This window comes from Lithobates pipiens, unplaced genomic scaffold (genome assembly GCF_037356315.1).
Source record: "Lithobates pipiens isolate NorthernLeopardFrog02 unplaced genomic scaffold, aLitPip1_a1.2 Scaffold_13, whole genome shotgun sequence".
Taxonomy (NCBI): Eukaryota; Metazoa; Chordata; class Amphibia; order Anura; family Ranidae; genus Lithobates; species Lithobates pipiens.
In genome coordinates, this window is record NW_027507718.1 from 227,053,560 (window position 1) to 227,073,793 (window position 20,234).

The 20,234-nt window shown below is 40.8% G+C and overlaps 2 protein-coding genes across 2 annotated transcripts in view; one reads left to right on the forward strand and one right to left on the reverse strand.

Annotated features, from left to right (window-relative positions):
* Positions 1 to 20,234, forward strand: part of CAPS (calcyphosine) — a 92,231-nt gene that overhangs the window by 4,204 nt on the left and 67,793 nt on the right. The window contains exon 2 of the mRNA XM_077476289.1: positions 10,952 to 11,169. The gene's annotated coding sequence lies outside the window, so the exon portion shown is untranslated. The remainder of the gene's footprint in view (positions 1 to 10,951; positions 11,170 to 20,234) is intronic.
* VMAC (vimentin type intermediate filament associated coiled-coil protein) lies at positions 1,907 to 17,512 on the reverse strand. Its single transcript, XM_077476291.1, has 2 exons — positions 16,782 to 17,512; positions 1,907 to 7,986 (listed from the first exon to the last, which is right to left on the reverse strand). The coding sequence occupies exons 1-2, from the start codon at positions 16,949 to 16,951 to the stop codon at positions 7,671 to 7,673; spliced, it is 486 nt and encodes a 161-aa protein (XP_077332417.1). The 5' UTR covers positions 16,952 to 17,512; the 3' UTR covers positions 1,907 to 7,670.

Below are 20,234 nucleotides of genomic sequence, written 5' to 3' on the forward strand. Positions count from 1 at the left end.
GAGGCCCCCCTTCAGCTCATAAGTTGACAACCACTGGTTTAACTTCTCAGTATCAATTCTAAGGGGGCTGACCCATTAAGTCCTGTACACACGGGCCCATTGTCGGGCAGCATCGGCTGGTTCAATAGAAACCAGCCAACATTTGGTTGTACTAACAATTAGATTAGGATTATTAGTACAGCAGCTCCAAGGCAAGCTGTAAGTTTTTTTCCATTGAGCCCACTGGGTTGAATTAAAAAAAAAAAAAAAAAAAAAAAAAAAACAACAGCAGTGTGTACAAGGCTTTTAAAGAACAGGGACCAAATACTTCAGCAAACATTTGTGTGGCTGGTTCTATTTGTCTCAATGCACTCTTTTAGGCTGAATGCCCTGTGCACAGAGCCAAAAGCTGGACATACATTTATCAGATTGTAATTAGATTACCCATTGATCAGGGAAAGAACATGATTTGACAGAACACCAATGCTCAACACTAAATATTCCTGCATTTATCCAAATGATTTTAGATGAACATAGTCTAAACCTTCTAATCTGACTATACCATCTTCTTTAGAATTACCAACAGCCCTGTACTGTATGGGACTACCTGAACAAAGCATTCAATTTATATCCAATCATCAAGTGGCCCCTTGCACTACATATCTGCAGGCAAATGAGATTGTAAAGTTACCTTGTGATGTGTCCATGGCCTGCTTTATTGACCAAGCAGTGAACCAATATTGCTATGAAAATTATGGTTTAACAATTTGGTGGATGAATTTGCTTGATTAATAAAAACAGCACTTCCTCTAAGTTAAGTTTAAAAAAAACAAAAAAAAAAAAAAAAAAACATGTCATACTTACCTGCTCTGTACAAGGGTTTTGCACAGAGCAGCCCCAAACCTCCTTTTCTGGGGTCCCCCAGTAGCGCTCCTGACAAGTACCCCCACAGAGAGCCGCAATCCATGGGGGCACTTGGCTCCCGAGTCCTGTGGCTGCGTCCATTGACACAGACAGTAGGGCTCAGCCCTGCCCCCCCGACCCCTGTGTCACTGGATTTGATTGACAGAAGCAGGAGCCAATGGTTGCTCTGCTATCAGTGTAGCCGATAAGGACCTGAAACAGCAGCTGGAGCCGCTGTGCTCATCCCTGTCGCTGGAACGATCGGGCTCAGGTAAGAAAAAGGGGGGCTCTGGGGGGCTACTGCAACACAGGTTTTTCACCTTAATGCATAGATTGCATTAAGGTGAAAAACCACAAGGATTTACAACTCATTTAAGGTAGACTGAAACCAGTTAAATAATTTTAAAAGAAATATTGATGAAAAATGTGAGATTTGAAATATTAAATTGATACATGTATGGCTGGTGTAAAGCTAACATTGTTCAATAATGCAAAAATAAAAATAAAAAAAACCCCATTTAAAAATATAAAATTATGCAGATACATGCAGTATGTTCCCTTTTTTATCTTGCTTACTATTTAGTTCTGCTACTTATGTTAGCCATTTGAGATGTCATTGTAGATATGAAAAATTGCAAAAAGTATCATTTGTAGATGTTATTGTCAGCTCTAAGCTTCTTTTTGCATATACGCTTTTCTATTCTTGCCTATCCTGTTTAAAAAAAAATAAAAAAATAAAAATAAATAAATAAAAAGCAACCTGCTGCTTACAGAGTTCAGTACACATCTGATTGAGTCAGAGCAGCCTCTTCTGTGAAGATTATGGAGTTTTAAACCGAGAATAGGCCTGAAGGCAAACTGCTTCTGTTGTGCTCTTACCTTAGGGAAATCCATAATGCTTTTTGAAACCCATTTAATTTATAAAATAAACATTTTATATAAATAGAATTAAAAAAAAAAAAAAAAAAAAAAAAAAAAAAACATGTAAAAAAAAAAAAAAAAAAACACACACACAACAGAGCACTTATGTGTAAAATATATATATAGTAAATATTTATTATCTTATAAATCCCTGATATTTCCCTTGTAGATACCGTATACAATCAGCACAGTGAAGAAATAATACAATTTTCATAACACACTGGTATGCTGAATAGTGCTTTTAAAAAAATTAGAAAATATAAATTTTGTCAAACACAAAACAGAATGCAACTACAATTAGAATCACCATGATGTAAATTAATTGAAAAACAAGCAAAAATTTTAAAAAAGGAAAAAAAAAAACCTGTAGTTTTACATTTTTTTCATATATGCAACGGTGATCAGTTTAATGTAAATAATCACAACAATGTGTTAACACACTCTGTATTCCCATTAGGTGAAAATCCTCGTTCGTGTCAAAGTGGTAGTAGTTATTCATTTTAAATGTTGCATTCTCTATCAGTTATATGTTTCTATTTGTGTCCCCATCGTGGAGATTTCAGGTTACCTTCTGCACAAGTACCAGGGGTTACCTGGAGAAGTAACAAAAGGAAAATGCAGGGCCCTTTAATACTTGTATAAGTAATCATGCAAATTTTGGTTGCACTTTTTATACACACATTTTTTTTTTTCTTTTTTATGCATTTTGCAAAATGAGGGAAAAAACATCCAACACAGGTTTTGCATGGTTCTGATGCATGTTTTTTTTTTTTTTTTTTTTTTTTGTGCATTTACCATTCATTTTAATAAAACTGCTTAAAGCGGAGATCCGCCCAAAGCCGCAAAAATTAAAAAGCCAGCAGCTGCACATACTGCAGCTGCTGACTTTTAATAAAATCGGACACTTGCCTGTCCTGGAGTCCAGCGATGTTGGCACCGCAGCTGATGTTTCCATCAGCTGTCGGCCGCCTTCATTGCAAGTAAGGGACCCGGCAGTGAAGCCTTACAGCATCACGCCGGGAACTCTACTGCGCATGCGCGAGGCTCCACTCCTCTCTCCTACTGGCTCGGCGACAGGGAAAGGAGGAGGAAGGAGGTGGTAGGCCCAGCCGTGACATCAATACCTGCGGCTGAGGCTCCCAGAAAGTGGGGAAAGCATACCCGTGAAAGACAGGTATGCTGTCCCCCCTCCCCCCCAAATGGTGCCAAATGTGGCACCGGAGTAGGGGAGGCGTACAATGAGCAGAAGTTCCACTTTTGGGTGGAACTCCGCTTTTTTTAACATTTGTAAATACATAAAATGCCCTATTCAAAAAAAATAAATAAAAATTTGAAAATGGACTAAGCTGCAGCACATATATGTGAACTAGCCACATAGAAATAAATGGAACTTCGGCTTAAAATGCATTTCCAATAAAACGGGCATTGATGAATGGACCGATACAGGATTTAGTCCGTATACATCCAAAACTAACATTTCCTCATCTGTAGTTATACCATAACTATAGCCAGATTAACATGTCCCAGCATGCTTGAAAAATATGAAAGCAACATCAATAACTTTCTGCTAAACATTACAGTTATAGTAAAATGTGCACCATCTGAAATTGGGACTGTTAGTTTTATCGTTTGGCAAATAAAAAAAAAATCTGCCCATCATTTTGCAAAGATTTACCGATACTCACTAAGGGAAAGTTAAAAAAAAAAAAAAAAAAAAAAAAAAAAATGTTCTACAAAGCTGTATTGGCCATGGTAGCACCCAATCCCGGGAGCTTGGGTGCAAGGTCCCTTTCACACTGATCCGATGCACTTCTCCAGCGCAGGTGCAGTGCACTCCCAGTTTTCGTGTGAGTTAGCTGCGCTTTGCCATAGATTTCTATTATGTCTTGCGGTTTGTGTGCGCTTTCTAAAAGTTCACCAAAAGTCTTGAATACAGGACTTTTGGGTAGGCTTTCAGAAAGTGCACCAAAATCGCGGGACATAATAGAAGTGTATGGCATAGCATGGCTAACCCGTGGGTACACTATGCTGCAGGGGAAGTGTACCAGATCAGCGTGAAAGTGGCCCAGCTTGGACACTGGTACCCCCCAATGAGCATGTCCACCATAGAGGCTTTGTACTTAATTTCTGTTTTAATGGAGTCACTGGTGGTTCCCAAAGACTGACAAGGATATTTATATATTTATAATAGCTTCACAGTCTTGTAGAAGAATACAAAATAACATCTATAAAAGTTATTATTTAATTTTAAATCTACAGGTTCCCTTTAAATCCTTGTTTACCTATGCCTCAGAATTTTTTGTGAAGGTGTGGTTAACCGTATTTCTTAATGAAACACAAAGAAAGGCGATACAAGACAGAGCCTTTGGTTATCTTTGGTGTGGTGAAATACATAGGCAGGCACAAATAAGAACAAGATTAGCTGAAATGACTACATGCAGGTTTTTTTTCTTCCACAGAACAAAAAAAAATAAAAAATTTAATTTTTGGGAATTAGATCTTTTGTGTTAAAGAAATGAGGCAGATTAACAACAAAATACATACATAAAAGGTGAATAGTTATATCTGCCAAATTGATAGCTACTTCTGTTCAGCCAGTCTACCAATTCATGCACTGCAACACTGCCAACCACACAAATTACACCGATATTTACTGCTGCCGCATTTTGGCTCCTTGTCTCACCTGATTGGGCAACAAATCAACATTATCACAAAATTACAAAATCACTTGGCAGCTAAAATAGTTTGCATATAAAGAATTCAGCTATTTAAAGTATATTTCTGGACAAAAACTTTTGTTTTCGTTTTTTTTTGTTGCATAGAGAAATCCATACTGTATTCTTACTGATGATTACTATCAAGGAGAAAGAAAGCAAGGGAAAATCCAAAAGTCCAAGAGTTCCTGTTGCGATCCAGGAAATAAAAAGGAAACCTCCCCAATGGTACAGACAGCAAAAAATAAATTAGCAAGGGCTTAAACCTTTTTTTATATATTTTATTTTTAAATATAAAAGGTTTTGCTAGAAATACACTGTAAAAAGACTATCAAAAGAACAAAAATGGAGAAAAAAAAAAAAAAAAAAAAAAAAAAAAGTACCTCTCCAAAAAGCAGAGATACAGCTACCTGAAAAAAATTTCAGCATCCAGCACACGTATGGGAGGGACAGATATCCAATTCTCCCCCACTGTGTGGCCATACATTATCCAATTTTCCTTTTAGATTTACCAAAAGCATATAATCTAAGGTCAAACTTAAATACTTTCCATTTGTATGCAATCCGGCAGGCCCTTGCACTACATAGTTGATGGTAAATCTAAAGAAAATTGAAAAAGAAAATGGTATAAAGTATGGCCAGCTTAAGTGCTCAATCTGCCCGTGTCCTGTAGCGATGTATAGACCAGCGAGAAGAACCAGCAGACACTGGTTTTGTTCTTTGCAAGAACTTTGTTTTTTATGTTTTTTTTTCCCCCCCCATTACAGGATTTCCTAAAGTGGTAGTAAACTCTTTTGTATTTCAACCTACAGGTAAGCTTATTATAATGCTTACCTATAGGTTAAATGAATATCTCCTAAACGTGCACCATTTAGGAGATATTCTAGTAAGCAGCAGTCAGTAGCGTCACCAGCACATGCGCTCAGAGAACATACCTATGCCAATCCTTCAGAGCCCTGTGCATGCGCGGGAGTGACATCATTGTGGCTTGGCAATTCAAGCAGCCCGCGAACCTGGAACGGAAGACTGGGTGAAGATGGAAGCCTCTGCAGCGGTGACAGCGTACCGCTGGAGGGCTTTGTTTCTAGGCAAGTCTTTCATAATGTGCTAGTATGCGCTGCATACTAGCACATTATGCCTTTTCCTTGCAGGGAGAATGTATTTTTTTCTAGTTTAACATTTATTACCGCTTTAAAAGATGGGATTCTGACTTATGCCATATTATTTCCAAACAACGCAAGTTTATCAAGAAATAAAAACTTCATCCAAGAATAGTACCTGTCCTACCAGCCCCAAATTAAAATGACACTAAACTCTGGTTTAAAAGAAAAAAATAAATTATATTCAAGTATGTATTTTTAAACTTTTGCTGCTGTGATCCAGCTTCCTGTTAGAAGGTGGCTGTGTTCCTTCTCAATGTATGTAGGAATGCAAGTCCCCCTCTCTTGCTTACTACCAAGATGAAATAGGAACCATGTACCATGGGATTTGTAGTTTGCATAGAACAGAGCGCATGCTCGTAAATAACGTGCACTGCTTGCTCCAACCAAACAGAAGTGAGGGGGAGAAGAAGAGGTTCAGGAGCACTAGGAGAGTAAATGCATTAGTCAGCTTACTGGCTCATTGAACTACTGCGAAATGGCAGCTGTGATAGGAGAGACCTCTTTAAAAATTCTAATTCTAGACTGGGAATTATTTACAGTTGTCCATTAAGTTCTCAGAAAGAGGAGGGAAGCAGGTCACGGGGGAGGGAGTGTAGCTTCCCAAAAGGCGAGAAGTAATATTCATTAAAACCTCCTACGCCTGAATTTCTCCCATTGGGCCCCTGAGACATGAAAGGTTCTAGTGCACTTCTAGTTCACTTTCATGTAATTTACACATGGTAAAATTAACTATTAATTATAAATTCTATAAAATAAAATAAAAAATCATAACCTTGATTTTTTATAAAAATAAACAAAAAAACCCATAAAATGTATTTTTACACAAGCATTTTTAAAACGTGACAGTTTTCTTTTTTTTTGGCTAATGGAGATGGTAACACACCTGCACAGATGTGGACCAGCCTGTAAACCGCCATCAACACAAAAGGGTGTACTTATTTACGGATTACTCATTGCTCCTTTTCTAATGAGCACTGTAAAATTGTGACATCATCACTGTCTGCCACAGCAGCAATAGTTATAAAAACAAATATTTTGGCTATAGATAAACTTTAAGGCCCACTTATATGGATTGCCATTCATTCAACGGAAAGGCAATGCAATCATGGTGCGTTTCAAACATTGTGACTTCAATTTTCAGGACATTTTGGTGGATTGGCAGCCCATTATTTTCAATAATACACAATGGGGGTTATTTACGAAAGGCAAATCCACTTTGCACTACAAGTGCATTTGGAAGTGCAGTCGCTGTAAATCTGAGGGGTAGATCTGAAATGAGGGGAAGCTCTGCTGATTTTATCATCCAATCATGTGCACGCTAAAATACGTTTTAAATTTCCTTGCATGTCCCCCTCGGATCTACAGTGACATTACTTCCAAGTGCACTTGCAGTGCAAAGTGGATTTGCCTTTCGTAAATAACCCCCATTGTGTGTTAACACACAGCAGAAATGTAAATGAGCCCTCGAAGTTATAAAAAGTTTTCAATCTGTACCAGATATGTATAGATATACAATTATAAAAAAAAAAAAAAAAAAAAAAAAAAAAAAAAAAAAAAAAAACACTAATGTCTGTTTATATTAAACAGACCCCAAACCATTTAATGTTTCCTTTAATTGCTGTCTGTGCATCTGCACATTGGGGTTCCACTCAGTTCCAGTCTCATTGACTATCAACAAGACAGGGAGTAAGTGGAAATGTCTTGAACAGAAACACAACAGCAATAAAATCCTTGTTTAATAGTACAAAAAGGAAATTAGAACCTCCATTGTCTTTTTTTTTTTTATTGTGGCCTCACTGGAGATTTCCCTTTCCCAAAACACTACTAGCACAGGTAAGGAAGTGAGGATGAACCTCCCCAAAAGGAACACTTGACAGGTTCTCAATCTCCCCCATTCCATCCAAAATTTTAAAAAAAATAAAAGGTTTTGGCTCGAGTTACATTTAAAAATGCAGATATGTAGTGTAAATACCAATACACTGTATTTATCTCAGACAGTTGTTCCAAAAAGTGTTCTGTCTGTATCAGAGTCTTCAAGGTCTTCCTCGCTCTGAAGGTAGTCTACAGAATTTAGGAGACCATTGCTTCTCTCAACCTCTAGGGCAGGCAAACAAGGTATTCCTTCTGCCTCAGCCATGACAGAAACCAAAGCTTCCAAGAGTGGTCGCCTTTGACATATCTGAACCAGAAGTCGGCTATGATGTCGGGCCCGCTCCAGCTCCCTGTCCTTATCCTTAATAGTTGCTGCTAGTCTTTGTGTTTCTTCTTCAGAATGTATCAGTCTCTTCTGAATTTCAGTCAACTCCCTGTGAAAATGTGGAAACCATAACATCAATTATGTGCATTATACGCTATTCAGCTGATTATAAGAAAAAAAATACAAAAAAAATTATTCACTCAAAATCTGCCTATTTCATTTTGTAATATACATGCTTTAAAAATGGTAAATAAGTAGGAAACTAAAACAATCTTAAACCGAGTCAGCACACCAGAAATGTGTATACAGCATTCACATTTTATGACAACAAGAGTACCACATAAAGCTGGTCATAAACTAAACCTTTTTTGACAGGTACCCACTTCTACTGCCTCAAATCTTGTCTGGGGGAGAATGTGCACTTAGGCAAGCCCCTCTTACCTGCAGCCTCCTGGGACACATCACACATCTCAGCAAGCTGCAGGTCCAGTCCCAGGGTAAGCAATACAGCCTGTTCCTCTACTACCTAGGGGAGCACTGCAAGGGTACGGTAGATTGTCAGTTGCTGCTATCAGCATTTTGGTAGATTAGTAACAAAAGCCAATGTGTATCATTATACATTTTTTATTTTTCCATCTTCCAAAAGGAACAAAGTGCATATAGCATAAATCTGTGCCTTACTTTCTAAGCAGCGTGGTTGGAGGCGCGCGTGTGTACACACAGATTTGTGAATGACAGCTCTGGTCTCTGGCAGCAGGGTTCAGACCAGAACTGCACTGGCCCATCATCAGCGATTGTTAATTCATAAAGTAAAAGCTCCCACGCTGCAGGATGCACTAGACAGGCTGTGTATGCATGTCTAAAGAAGCCGCTGACACGCAGGTCTGAGTGATCAGTTACTGTTATGAACGAATGAGCAGCGCTGCTTATTCATTCATGGGGCTCTGTGTAATGTACCTGCAGCTGCTTGTACACATACAGAGCATCAACAGATGCTTTACACATGTTCTTTTCCTACTATGATCATTGGTCAGGGTGTGTATGTGTGCAGGCAGCTGCTGATAAACACAGAGCCACAACTCTGAGTTGTTGGTCACTGATATTAAAGTGGTTGTAAACCCTTACAACACACTTTCACCTACAGGTAAGCCTAGATTAAGGCTTACCTGTAGGTCCAAGAAATATCTCCTAAACCTACGCGGTTTAGGAGATATTTGCCGAAAGACAGGCACCGCTGTCTACGGCGCATGCGCCGTAGACAGCGGCGCGCAGGCGCACTGAGCGCAGCACCGTAAACGGCGAATATGCCGCACGTGGCGGCTCCCATGCACAGTGGCGGGGCAGCGAGACCCACCGAGAAGATGGATGCGCCGGACTACAGGGGACAACGGTGACATCGCTGGCTCCTGTGTCAGGTAAGTGACACATAATGGACTACTATGCGATGCATAGTAGTCCATTATGCTTTAACTTTGCAGGGAATGAAAGAGGAAGTAAACTCATCTGGTTTTACTTCCTCTTTAATGAACGAGCAGTGCTGATTGTTCATTGTGACGGGAGTCACTTTTTGGCACAGGGTGACTAAAAAAATATATCTTGGATTACTTAAAATGAGACAATAATATTTATCCACAATATCTCCCAGGATATATGTAAAGACTATTCTTGGTTTGTTTGATTCTGAACTCAACATGTTAGTTGTGAGAGCTGATCACATTGGCCTCTAGAATTGGGTAGGAGCCGGACAGTCTACTCCTACTATAGTTTGTTGCCAACTAGGCTTAGGGGGATCACTGTTTGTATTGTTAATTGTACTTAGCTCCTGCTATTGTGAGAAGGTGTCCTGCGTTTATACTAATGTGTGAATCTCAGTGACAACAAGTCTGACCTGTAGTGAAATTCTGATTAATCATACAATGCCCAGGAGAGCACGGAGTCACATTGGCTGCTTTAAGGAGTTAGTTAATTAGTTCATGTTAATTCTGTTTCTGGTTACAGTTGTATTGTTAGAGTAATATGAGCAGAAGGGAGGACCTCCTCTTCTACTGTATATAAGACTGTATTCTGGTTCTAATAAAAAAATAGTCAGATTCCTGTTTGACTCTCCGTACAGAGCCTCGTCTCCTACTTAGGGGGGGGGGGGGGCTTTTTTGTTTGGCTAATTGGAGGGTTCGTTAGCTGCCTTTGTGTTCAGAAATGGAATGTCCTAAACGGCTTTAACCCCTTTCATACTCGGGTGTCGTTACATTCATAAAAGTGAATAACATTCAAATTAGAGGAGCTCTGTGCTATACCTCACCCCACAGGAATGCCCATAATTTGGGCTTGAAAAGGGGGTGGAGCTATAGCCAGCATATAGATGCGTGTTATGGGGACAACGGGGTAACCGTTTAAAAAGGGACCAAGCGCTATATGCGCTTGGTCCCCTGGGAAGTTTATTAAATGTAAGAAAACACAATAGTTTCTCTTTAATTGATTACAGATTTCTTTAAATGTGTTTGCCTTTTGTTACATTTATTGCTGCCTTAGGTACAACTTCCACCCTCTATTTGATCCTCTGCAAGAGCCTTGCCACACAATACCAGGGGAAGCTGCACATAAAACGTCTAGTAAAACGTTGCATCTTCTTCAATAACTGCTTGATTTTCTTAGGACAAACACTCTTTGTAGGCAGATGGTTTGTGTTGGCGATTGGTATATAATCTAAATAAAGACAATTTTCAGCTGGCCAGCCGCCCCTCACCCAGCTGAAGACAATACTGTATTATTTGCACAGACTTGTGATATCCGATTGTCATCTAGAGATGAATCAAGAAGGGATTTGGACACTAAAACTTTTTAATAAGGGTTACATTTGATATGCTAGCACCAGCATTCAAAAGAAACCAGATTTACACAGAATGGCATAATCGCAGTAATCAGGAAAGTATCTAAGATGACAGGAACGTCGGTGAGGGAAAATGCATATTGTTAGGAGGTCCTCAAAGTGCCGTGTGTCCCATATATACATCAAATGTGCCCATAAAGAACGATATGAAGATTTTTAATACTTGCACCCAATGTTTCTTTGTCAGTTTGTGAAGATCCTTTTGGTAAAATATGGAGCACAGAAACACTATGAGGAGAGCTGTGGTATTACTGGACAGTCGTCACCCTAACGAACAAGCAATAAGGCAGATGTCAGAAGATGGCAGCCTCCTAAACAGCCCTAAGATGTCTTGGAATCCAGTTCCATGGAGCACTGAGATGAAAGAGGTTATGCACCTGTGATGGATTTTGAATGGGAAGCAAGGTGGGTGTCTTTTTTCCTCTCTCCTTTATGCTTGATGAATTTCTGAATCAGTGTGACATACTTAGGCCTCATTCACACAGATATGGCCTAGGAATTCCTGCAGCAAGAGTCCGTGAATATTAGTAGCAGGAATCACAGGTGGGTGTGGACAGCTATGGGCAGGAACCCTGTGTAAAATCGCCTGTCGCTGTTCCATTACATACAAACAGCAAAAAGCAGCTCGGCTTTAAAAAAAAAGTTCCTCCAATTTACAGCATCCAACACACTTCTAAGCATGTCAGATGCCTGGTCCTGTAAAGATATAGGGGTGAGCAGATAGGGCCACAGCAATTGTAGGTTAAGACGCTTGTCCAATCATGAAGATTCTGCCGATAGCCTTTTCTCTCCTGGTGGGACAAGCAGAAATTTGGAAGGATTTTTTTGTTATATTATTTATAAATTGGTGTTGCCTTAACCACTTGACATCCGCGCTATGGCTGAATGATGGCCACACCGCGGATGTGAATATGACAGCCTCCCCTGTGCGTGCTCCCTAGCAAGTGGTTAAACGATAAGCGCACTTAATCTTTTTGCCAATGGCGGCTGGTGCTCAATATTTTTTTTTGGGGGGGGGAGCAAACAAACATGCCCCCCTCACTTGCATTGGCCGACAGGAGAATCGAGAAGACAATAGTGAACTGGGTGGGCACAGGGCGCAGTGCTCTGTGCCCTGAACCCACCCTTTATTGAAGCCAACGAAATCCAGCCGGCATGTAGATTATGGGCTGGGCACATGGATTTGGGGGGGGGGGGGCACCCCTGCACCCCATATGGGACGGCCGCCACTGCTTTTTGCCTCTTCCCCTGACCCAAGCTAAACCATCCTCCCCTTCCATTAATGTATACTTACCTTCATCTGATGCCTGTCAAATGCACTTATTTGTAATGCAGTCTTCTGGAGGCCCTTTCAATTGGATGTAATGCTCAAGAGGCGACAAAACTTCTGTATATGATATGACCTCGGTCACTGGCTCTAATTGCAGCCACATGATTCGGAGTCCATCATAGTTGCATAGTTAGTAAGGTTGAATAAAGACACCAGTCCATCCAGTTCAACCTGAGCGAGTGTGGGTGCGTAACTACAATTGTCCCTATCCCTGTACATTGTGCCTCATTAAGATGTTCCTCTATTACATATTATTTATATACATATAGCGCTGTCAATTTACGCAGTGCTCCACACATACATCGCCTGCTGAGTTTTTTTTGAATAGTCCAGCTTTGTTCAATTCTAAAGTGGAACTGAAAGCAAATTTTTATTTTTTGCTGACAGGAAGGCTCTTTATTGCAGAAGAAACATTCAAGGTCTTTTCTGCAATAAAACCAACCTACCTGCCTGTTTGCAATCCTCTTAATAATGTAAATGGAGCGGTGTATGCAGTGCTGTGCTGGGAAGAATGGCTCCCGCGAATGTGCAGAATGAGGTCATCCTGCACTGGCCAATCAAGACAGCCGAAGACAAGCACTGGGAAGACGCCAGGTAGAAGATGCTGGCACCGAGGGACGTAGCGGGCAGTAGACCCTTGAAAAAGAGGTTAGTATTGCTGCATTTAGTTCCACTTTTAGTCCATCTTAATCACGTGATCTACAAATACATACAATTTACATAAATAGTTCAAGAACAGTCACTTGTCCGTTTTTTTTGTTTTTTTTTGGGAGACCCTAATTGGAATGTCTGTTAGCCCATGTTAAAGTCAATGTAAAAGTAAATTAAGGCCCTTTTCCGCTTTTTCAGACCTAAACATGACAGATCAGACATAATCAAATATAAAACATTTGACCATACATAGATCTAATATGGGTCCGCAAAGCTCCAGTATTGACATGCAGCATTAAAAAAATAAATGGGGAAAAAAAAAAAAAAAAAAGTATAATATGAACAGATATGGATGTCACAAAAGTTTCATCCATTCTGCTTCCATTCATTGGGGGATCTGTTTGCAGATCCTCTGCTAATCGGATCAGGCACAACCTGTGTGTCAGGAGCCATATGATTCTTACTCTGAATGGTCTAAGGTTATCAGTGGTGTACCCCAAGGTTCAGTGCTGGGACCCTTACTTTTTAACATCTTTATAAATGATATTGGGTCTGGGATCAAAAGTAACATTTCTGTCTTTGCAGATGACACCAAGATATGCAGTGGAATAACATCCTTACAGGATGTCTCCAATTTACAAGCCGACCTCAATACACTGTCTAATTGGGCGACTATGTGGCAGATGAGGTTTAATGTTGAGAAATGTAAAGTTATGTACTTGGGGGCTAAGAATATGCATGCATTATACACGCTAGTGGGAGTACAACTGGGGGGATCCATAGTGGAGAAGGATCTGGGGGTTTTGGTAGATCATAAGCTCAATAATAACATGCAATGCCAAGCTGCTGTTTCCAAAGCGAGCAAAGTCCTTTCTTGTATTAAGAGAGGTATGGACTCCAGAGAGGGAGATATCATTTTGCCCCTGTTCAAATCATTAGTAAGACCTCACCTGGAATATGCAGTTCAGTTTTGGGCACCAGTTCTCAAAAAGGATATCGGGGAACTGGAGAAAGTGCAGAGAAGGGCAACCAAACTGATAAGAGGCATGGAGGAGCTCAGCTATGAGGAAAGATTAGAGGAACTGAATTTATTCACTCTTGAGAAGATGAGAATAAGGGGGGATATGATCAACATGTTCAAATATATTAGGGGTCCATATAGTGAACTTGGTGTTGAGTTGTTCTCTGTACAGTCAACCCAGAGGACAAGGGGGCACTCTTTACGTCTAGAGGAAGAGATTTCATCTTCAAGTATAGAAAGGTTTCTTCACAGTTAGAGCTGTGAAAATGTGGAATAGACTCCCGCCAGAGGTGGTTCTGGCCAGCTCAGTAGATTGCTTTAAGAAAGGCCTGGATACTTTCCTGAATGTACATAATATAACTGGGTACTAACATAGGTAAAGTTGATCCAGGGAAAATCCGATTGCCTCTTGGGGGATCAGGAAGGAATTTTTTTCCCCTGCTGTAGCAAATTGGAGCATGCTCTGCTGGGGGTTTTTTTCGCCTTCCTCTGGATCAATTGTGGGCATAAAATTGGGTATTTGGATTGTACGATTATTTCTTATTTTATTTATTTGTTTTTAAGGTTGAACTGGATGAACTTGTGTCTTTTTTCAACCTGACTAACTATATATGGTTATACGGACTTTCAAGCGGTTGTAAAGGAAATTTTTTTTTTTCCCCGGAAAAAAAAAAAAAAATATAATAATATTATATCTCTTATAGGGCCGTAACGATTAATCGATAATAATCGATAATGAAAGTCATTGACGACGATTTTCATTATTGATTATTTGGTCCACACCCCTCCTCCCTGTTCGCCCGTTAAATAAATCCTCCTCCTGTCTGTGTACAGGGCGCCGCCGTATGTTACAAGGCACATCCGTGGCTCTCCTCTGACGTCAACTCTCCACTGATCTTCTCAGCCCCACCCACTGCTGCCGCCTCAGGCTTGGTTCGCACAGGGGCGACTTGTCCAGGCGACTTAGCCGCCTGACAAGTCGCGCTCCGTTCTGTACTATGGAACCGTTCTAATAGGAGCGACTCAAGTCGCTCCGACTTAGAAAAAAGGTTCCTGTACTACTTTTGGGGCGACTTCAGGCGACTTGCATTGACTTCTATACAGAAGTCGTTTTGCAAGTCGCCGCTGAAGTCGTTTGCAGGTCGCGTCTGTGAGTCGCGCTGCAAGTCGTGCCGCCCCTGTGTGAACCGAGCCTGAAGGGAACAGAGAGGCGAGAAGCAGCTGCAAGGGGAGCCGAGCTGCACACTGACTGTGAAAAGGTAGTGGTTAATATAACAGTAAGATAAAACATACACGTTTATGACAAGTGCCCCATCCTGACACTCCTAAGTATTCTTGGGGGGGGGTGGTGCCCCATCATTGTTTTTTTCCGGGGGTGGGTGGAATAGTAGTGCCCCATCATTGGTGTTGCCGGGAGGGGAATAGTGCCTCATCGTTGGTGTTGCATTCTGCAGTTTGAGTGTAACACTCAGTTTTTTCATTATTACATTTAAATAAAACGGAAAAATGGCATATTAAGTTTTTTTAATGATTTTATTTGATTCGTCGAAAAAATTAATCGGCCGATTAATCGATTATGAAAATAAACGTTAGTTGCAGTCCTACATACTTACCTGCTCTGTCCAATGGTATTACACATCGATCGCCTCACGGGGAGGCTGAATGGGGAGATGCCATTGTAAACAGAATCTCCCCATTCTGCATAGCAACAAGTGACACTGATCTCTGCTCCATGTGATTGGAGCAGAGATCAGTGTTCACTAACACAAAGCCCAGCCCCCCCACAGTTACCCCCTTCACTGCCAGTGTAATTTACACAGGAATCAGTGCATTTGTATAGCACTGATTGCTGTATAAATGACAATGGTCCCAAAAATGTGTCAAAAATGTCCGATATGTCCGCCATAATGTCGCAGTCACAATAAAAAAATAAATAAAAAAAAAAAATGCTGATCGCCGCCATTACTAGTAAAAAAATATTAATAGAAATGCCATAAAACTATCCCCTATTTTGTAAACGCTATAACTTTTGCACAAACTAATCAATAATCCCTTTTTGCGATTTTTTTTTTTACCAAAAATATGTAGAAGAATGCGTATTGGCCTAAACTGAGGGAAAAAAAAAAATGTGTTATATATTTTTGGGGGATATTTATAACAAAAAGTAAAAAATATTGAGTTTTTTTCAAAATTGTCACTCTATTTTTCTTTATAGCACAAAAAATAAAAACCGCAGGGGTGATCAAATACCACCAAAAGAAAGCTTTATTTATGGGGAAAAAAAGGACGTTGATTTTGTTTGGGAGCCACCTCGCACAACCGTGCAATTGTCAGTTAAAGCGACGCAGTAGCGAATCGCAAAAAGTGGTCTGGTCTTAAGCCAGCAAAATGGTCCGGTCTGAAAGTGGTTAAGCCCCCATTCACATTGGCTGCAGCTTTAAAATCATGCAACTTCATCTGAAATCGCACAATTTCAAAGCTGCACGACTTGGAAAACATCTGCACGGCTTATGCACAGATGTCTATGCAAGTCGCACCCAAAATCACTTAAAGTAGTGCAGGAACTACTTTTTCAAATTGGTGGGGCACCACAAAGTCAACATCACACCGATTTGAACGGAGCAATTGCTGGCAATAGGCTGTGACTTATTATGCAATTGGTCAAATTGCATGACAAGTCTCTCCAATGTGACTGGGGGCTTACAGACATGGGTGTATACTGCTAGTATATGCCAACTGGAATTACTGTTTTTAAAAAGGAATAAAAAATAAAAAAAATAGATACCTGTGTAAATGGGCTGTAAATAACGTAGACCCAAACCCAGATTTTCCAAGTTACCAAGACCCAGTAAGAGGATGGAGCAAAATCTGGAGCTGTCATTCCTGGCACCAACATGACAGCATACACATGGTAGTATGCTGCCATCGATTGGCACCAGATAAAAAACCGACAGTAAGTATTTGATACAATTTTCATGGATAAGTTGGAAGAAACCAGCAGTTGACGTAACCTACCTGTCTTTGGCATCCACGATCTTCTTTAAAAGTGCTTGGTAATGCTCGTCTTTCCGGATCAGGCTCTCCGCCTGCTCCCTTATGGTGCCTTCAAGCTCGGCCACTCGCTGGTGCAACGCTGCCAGGTGAGCGTTGGCCTCTTTGATCTGGAGGGTACTTAATGTGGACATGGACGCAACCTTGGGACCTTTTCAGGACAAAGATCTACGTTTGATTAAGATATCTCTAGAGTTGTCAAAACTGTGTCCAGATGGCAGGAAAGATCTCAGCATAATATTTGGATGGACTTCTCAGCTCCTCCCTTGGAGGAATAAGAACAGCAAAGTGCAGCATATGTTGGGTGGGAATGTATAGGGTGAGGTCTGCTTGGGAAAGCAGAAGAAACCTCTGCTCTAGATTGCTATCCTGACACAGACAACAGGCATAGGTCCTTCCAAACCCAGGTGAGGCTCTGTGGTCAGGCTGGTTAATGACACCAGAGAAGGAAAGGGGTTGAGGGAGTGGAGAAGGTGGAGAAGGTGGAGAAGGCTCCTTGCAGTGGAGGTGTCCTGAATGAGAAGCGTGGTTGAGGACTCAGTGCAGACACCCAGCAGGCTCCCCAGGTTACAGAAGGCTTCAATGAAGTGGAAATTCAGCTCCTAATTAACAAAGTAAACAGGCGACAAACTTCACATTCACTTTCCCCAGCTGGCCAAGCAGGAAGCGTCCTTGAGCACAGCGGTGATTGGCCGGGCAGCAGGAGGCGGGCTCAGGCTGCTCATTGGTTCGGCTGCTGCTGAGCCGGCTTGTGATAAGCTGAAGATTCAGGGCTGAGGTGGGGAGGGGGGGTTAACTCTATCCTGTCCAGTCGCCAGGCTGAGGTAAAAGTACCACTCTTGACTGCTTTTCATCATACTACAAACAGCCGTCACCTGGCCAGAATGTGCACAGAAGCTTCCAGCACATATGTGATATTAGCGTAAGATTTATATAACACATACACTAGTATATATATATATATATATATATATATATATATAGAAATAAACACAATAATAATAATTTATCAGCGCTGCTTCTGAGGTAGAAATGGACCTCATAGACTTGAATGGGAACGCCTGTAAACACGCAAAGAAGGCTACCTCACGCACACACATTGTTTCCACCTAAAGCCTGCTTCACACCTATGCAGGTTGCAGTCGATGCGTTTTTCGTATTTTTGATGCATTTTGCGCATTTTTATTTTTTAGAGGTGTCTGCTGTCATACGGGAGAAACCCATCAAAAACGCAAGCACTGTGTTTTTTTTTTTAATGCGTTTCCATTAAAGTCTATGGAACCAAAAACGCAACCTGCTTCGGTAAAAAAAAAAAAAAAAAAAAAAAGGCTCCATTCACACAAACGTGTTTTTTCATTCTTTTTGCAGAAACGCGGAACATTATTTTTAACATAGGTTCCGATGGAACACGTTCACATCAAAACATTTTTGTGCTTCTGCGTTTTTGGAAAGGGTCACCGAAAAAAACGCTTCTTTTTTTGGGGGGGGTTTAATAGAGGAGCTGCAGAAAAGCGCATTTTGGCAGCGATTTGCATTTTTAAATCTGTCCAACAAATTTGCCTAAATAAAAAAAAAAAACACAAAAAAACGCAAATCGCTGTAAAAAACACAAAAAGCACTGCAGAAACGCTCAAAAGCAAACTGCATAGGCGTGGGCCAATAGGTACCCGATACTTTACAGAAAAGGAACACAAGTGGAAGACGCAGAGGTGTGAATATGGCCCAGAGGAAACCATGTTAAATGGACTAGTGCTTATCAGGGACGTGCGGTGAGGTCAGTGGCTGGTGAGGCACTGGCTGGTATCAGAGCCATATACACACAGGTTACATACTCTCAGATCATCAGAGCGAGAGCAATAATTCTAACACTAGACCTCCTCTGTAACTGTAAACATGTAACCTGTAAAAAAATTTAAAGAGTCACCTATGGGGATTTTTAAGTACTGAAGTTTGGCCCCATTCCACAAACGAGTGTGAGATGTTAGGTATCTATTTACTTGGCGTAACATCATCTTTCACATTATACATATATAAAAAATAAATAAAAATCAAGCTAACTTTAGTGTGTTTTTTTAAACTCTTTTATTTATGAAACAGTTTCTTTCCCAAAATTTTTCAAAAATGCGTTTGAAAAATTTGATGCACAAATACTGTGTAACATAAAAAGTTGCAATGACCACCATTTTATTCCCTAGGGTGTCTGCTAAAACAATAAATTATATATATATATTATGCAACGTGAGATACACAATAATAGGTACATTTCACCTCGCAGTCGGGCCATTTTAAAGTGGTTGTAAACCCTTACAAACCACTTTGACCTACAGGTAAGCCTAGATTAAGGCTTACCTGTAGGTCCAAGAAATATCTCCTAAACCTATACGGTTTAGGAGATATTTACAAAAAGACAGCATGCGCCATAGACAGCAGCGCACAGGCGCACTGGGCAGGCCGCAGATCGCGGCAATATGCCACGAGTGTCGGCTCCCGTGCGCATGCGCAGGAGTGACATCATCGCTGCTCTGGCGAATCACAGTGCCGGAGCAGTGAGACCCGGAAGTCACTCCGGGATCCATGGCAGCGGCGGACATGAAGACGGAGGACCGCTTCTCAGGTAAGTTATTCATAATGAGCTAGTATGCTATGCATATTAGCTTATTATGCCTTTGCCTTGCAGGTTGCTTTTTTTTTTTTTCCCCATGGGTTTACAACCACTTTAAAGGACTAAACCAGAATCCAGTCTGGTTTTTCCAGCCTCTGTGGCAGCCTGGGTTCTGGTCCGGATGTTCGAGTCTACTGGAGTCCACCGTCAGCAAACAGGCACTTTCTTAAAAATCTGAAAGATGGCAGGTTTATTTGCAGGAGGTTTGCAAAGTAAAATCAAACAAACAGTAAATGAAATCCTTGCCATCCGGCACTAACTAAACAAATAATCTCCTCTCTCTACAGTGTGGGGCTGGTCCCCATCACCCACAAAACATACGGAAAAGCAAACCTTTTTTTAGTCCAACAGTCAAAGCTCCTCTCACTAGACATGTGCAGGGTAAAATATTTTGTTTCCTAATTTTGTTTTCGTCCGAAAAATTAATTGAATCGTACCAGGCCACATGCCCTCAACATTTGGAGGATGCTTTGGGGGTCTGTGACCCCTCAAAGCACCTTGTCCCCATGTTGATGAGGACAAGGGCCTCATCCCCACAACCCTGGCCGGTGGTTGTGGGGGTCTGCGGGCGGGGGGGCTTATCAGAATCTGGAAGCCCCCTTTAACAAGGGGACTCCCAGATCCCGGCCCCCCCCTGTTTGAAATGGTAAGGGGGTAAAAAAGTACCCCTACCATTTCACAAAGAATGTGTAAAAAATAGTTAAATAAGACAAACACACTTTTGAAAAATTCCTTTATTAAAAATAAAAAAAAAT

What these genes read in the sequence shown, in the direction of transcription:
- VMAC (XM_077476291.1), bottom strand. Translation starts at nt 16,951, where the DNA reads ATGTCCACATTAAGTACCCTCCAGATCAAAGAGGCCAACGCTCACCTG. An exon ending in ATCGTGGATGCCAAAGACAG is followed by an intron (nt 7,987 to 16,781) that starts GTAGGTTACGTC and finishes ACATTTTCACAG; the next exon opens with GGAGTTGACTGAAATTCAGA.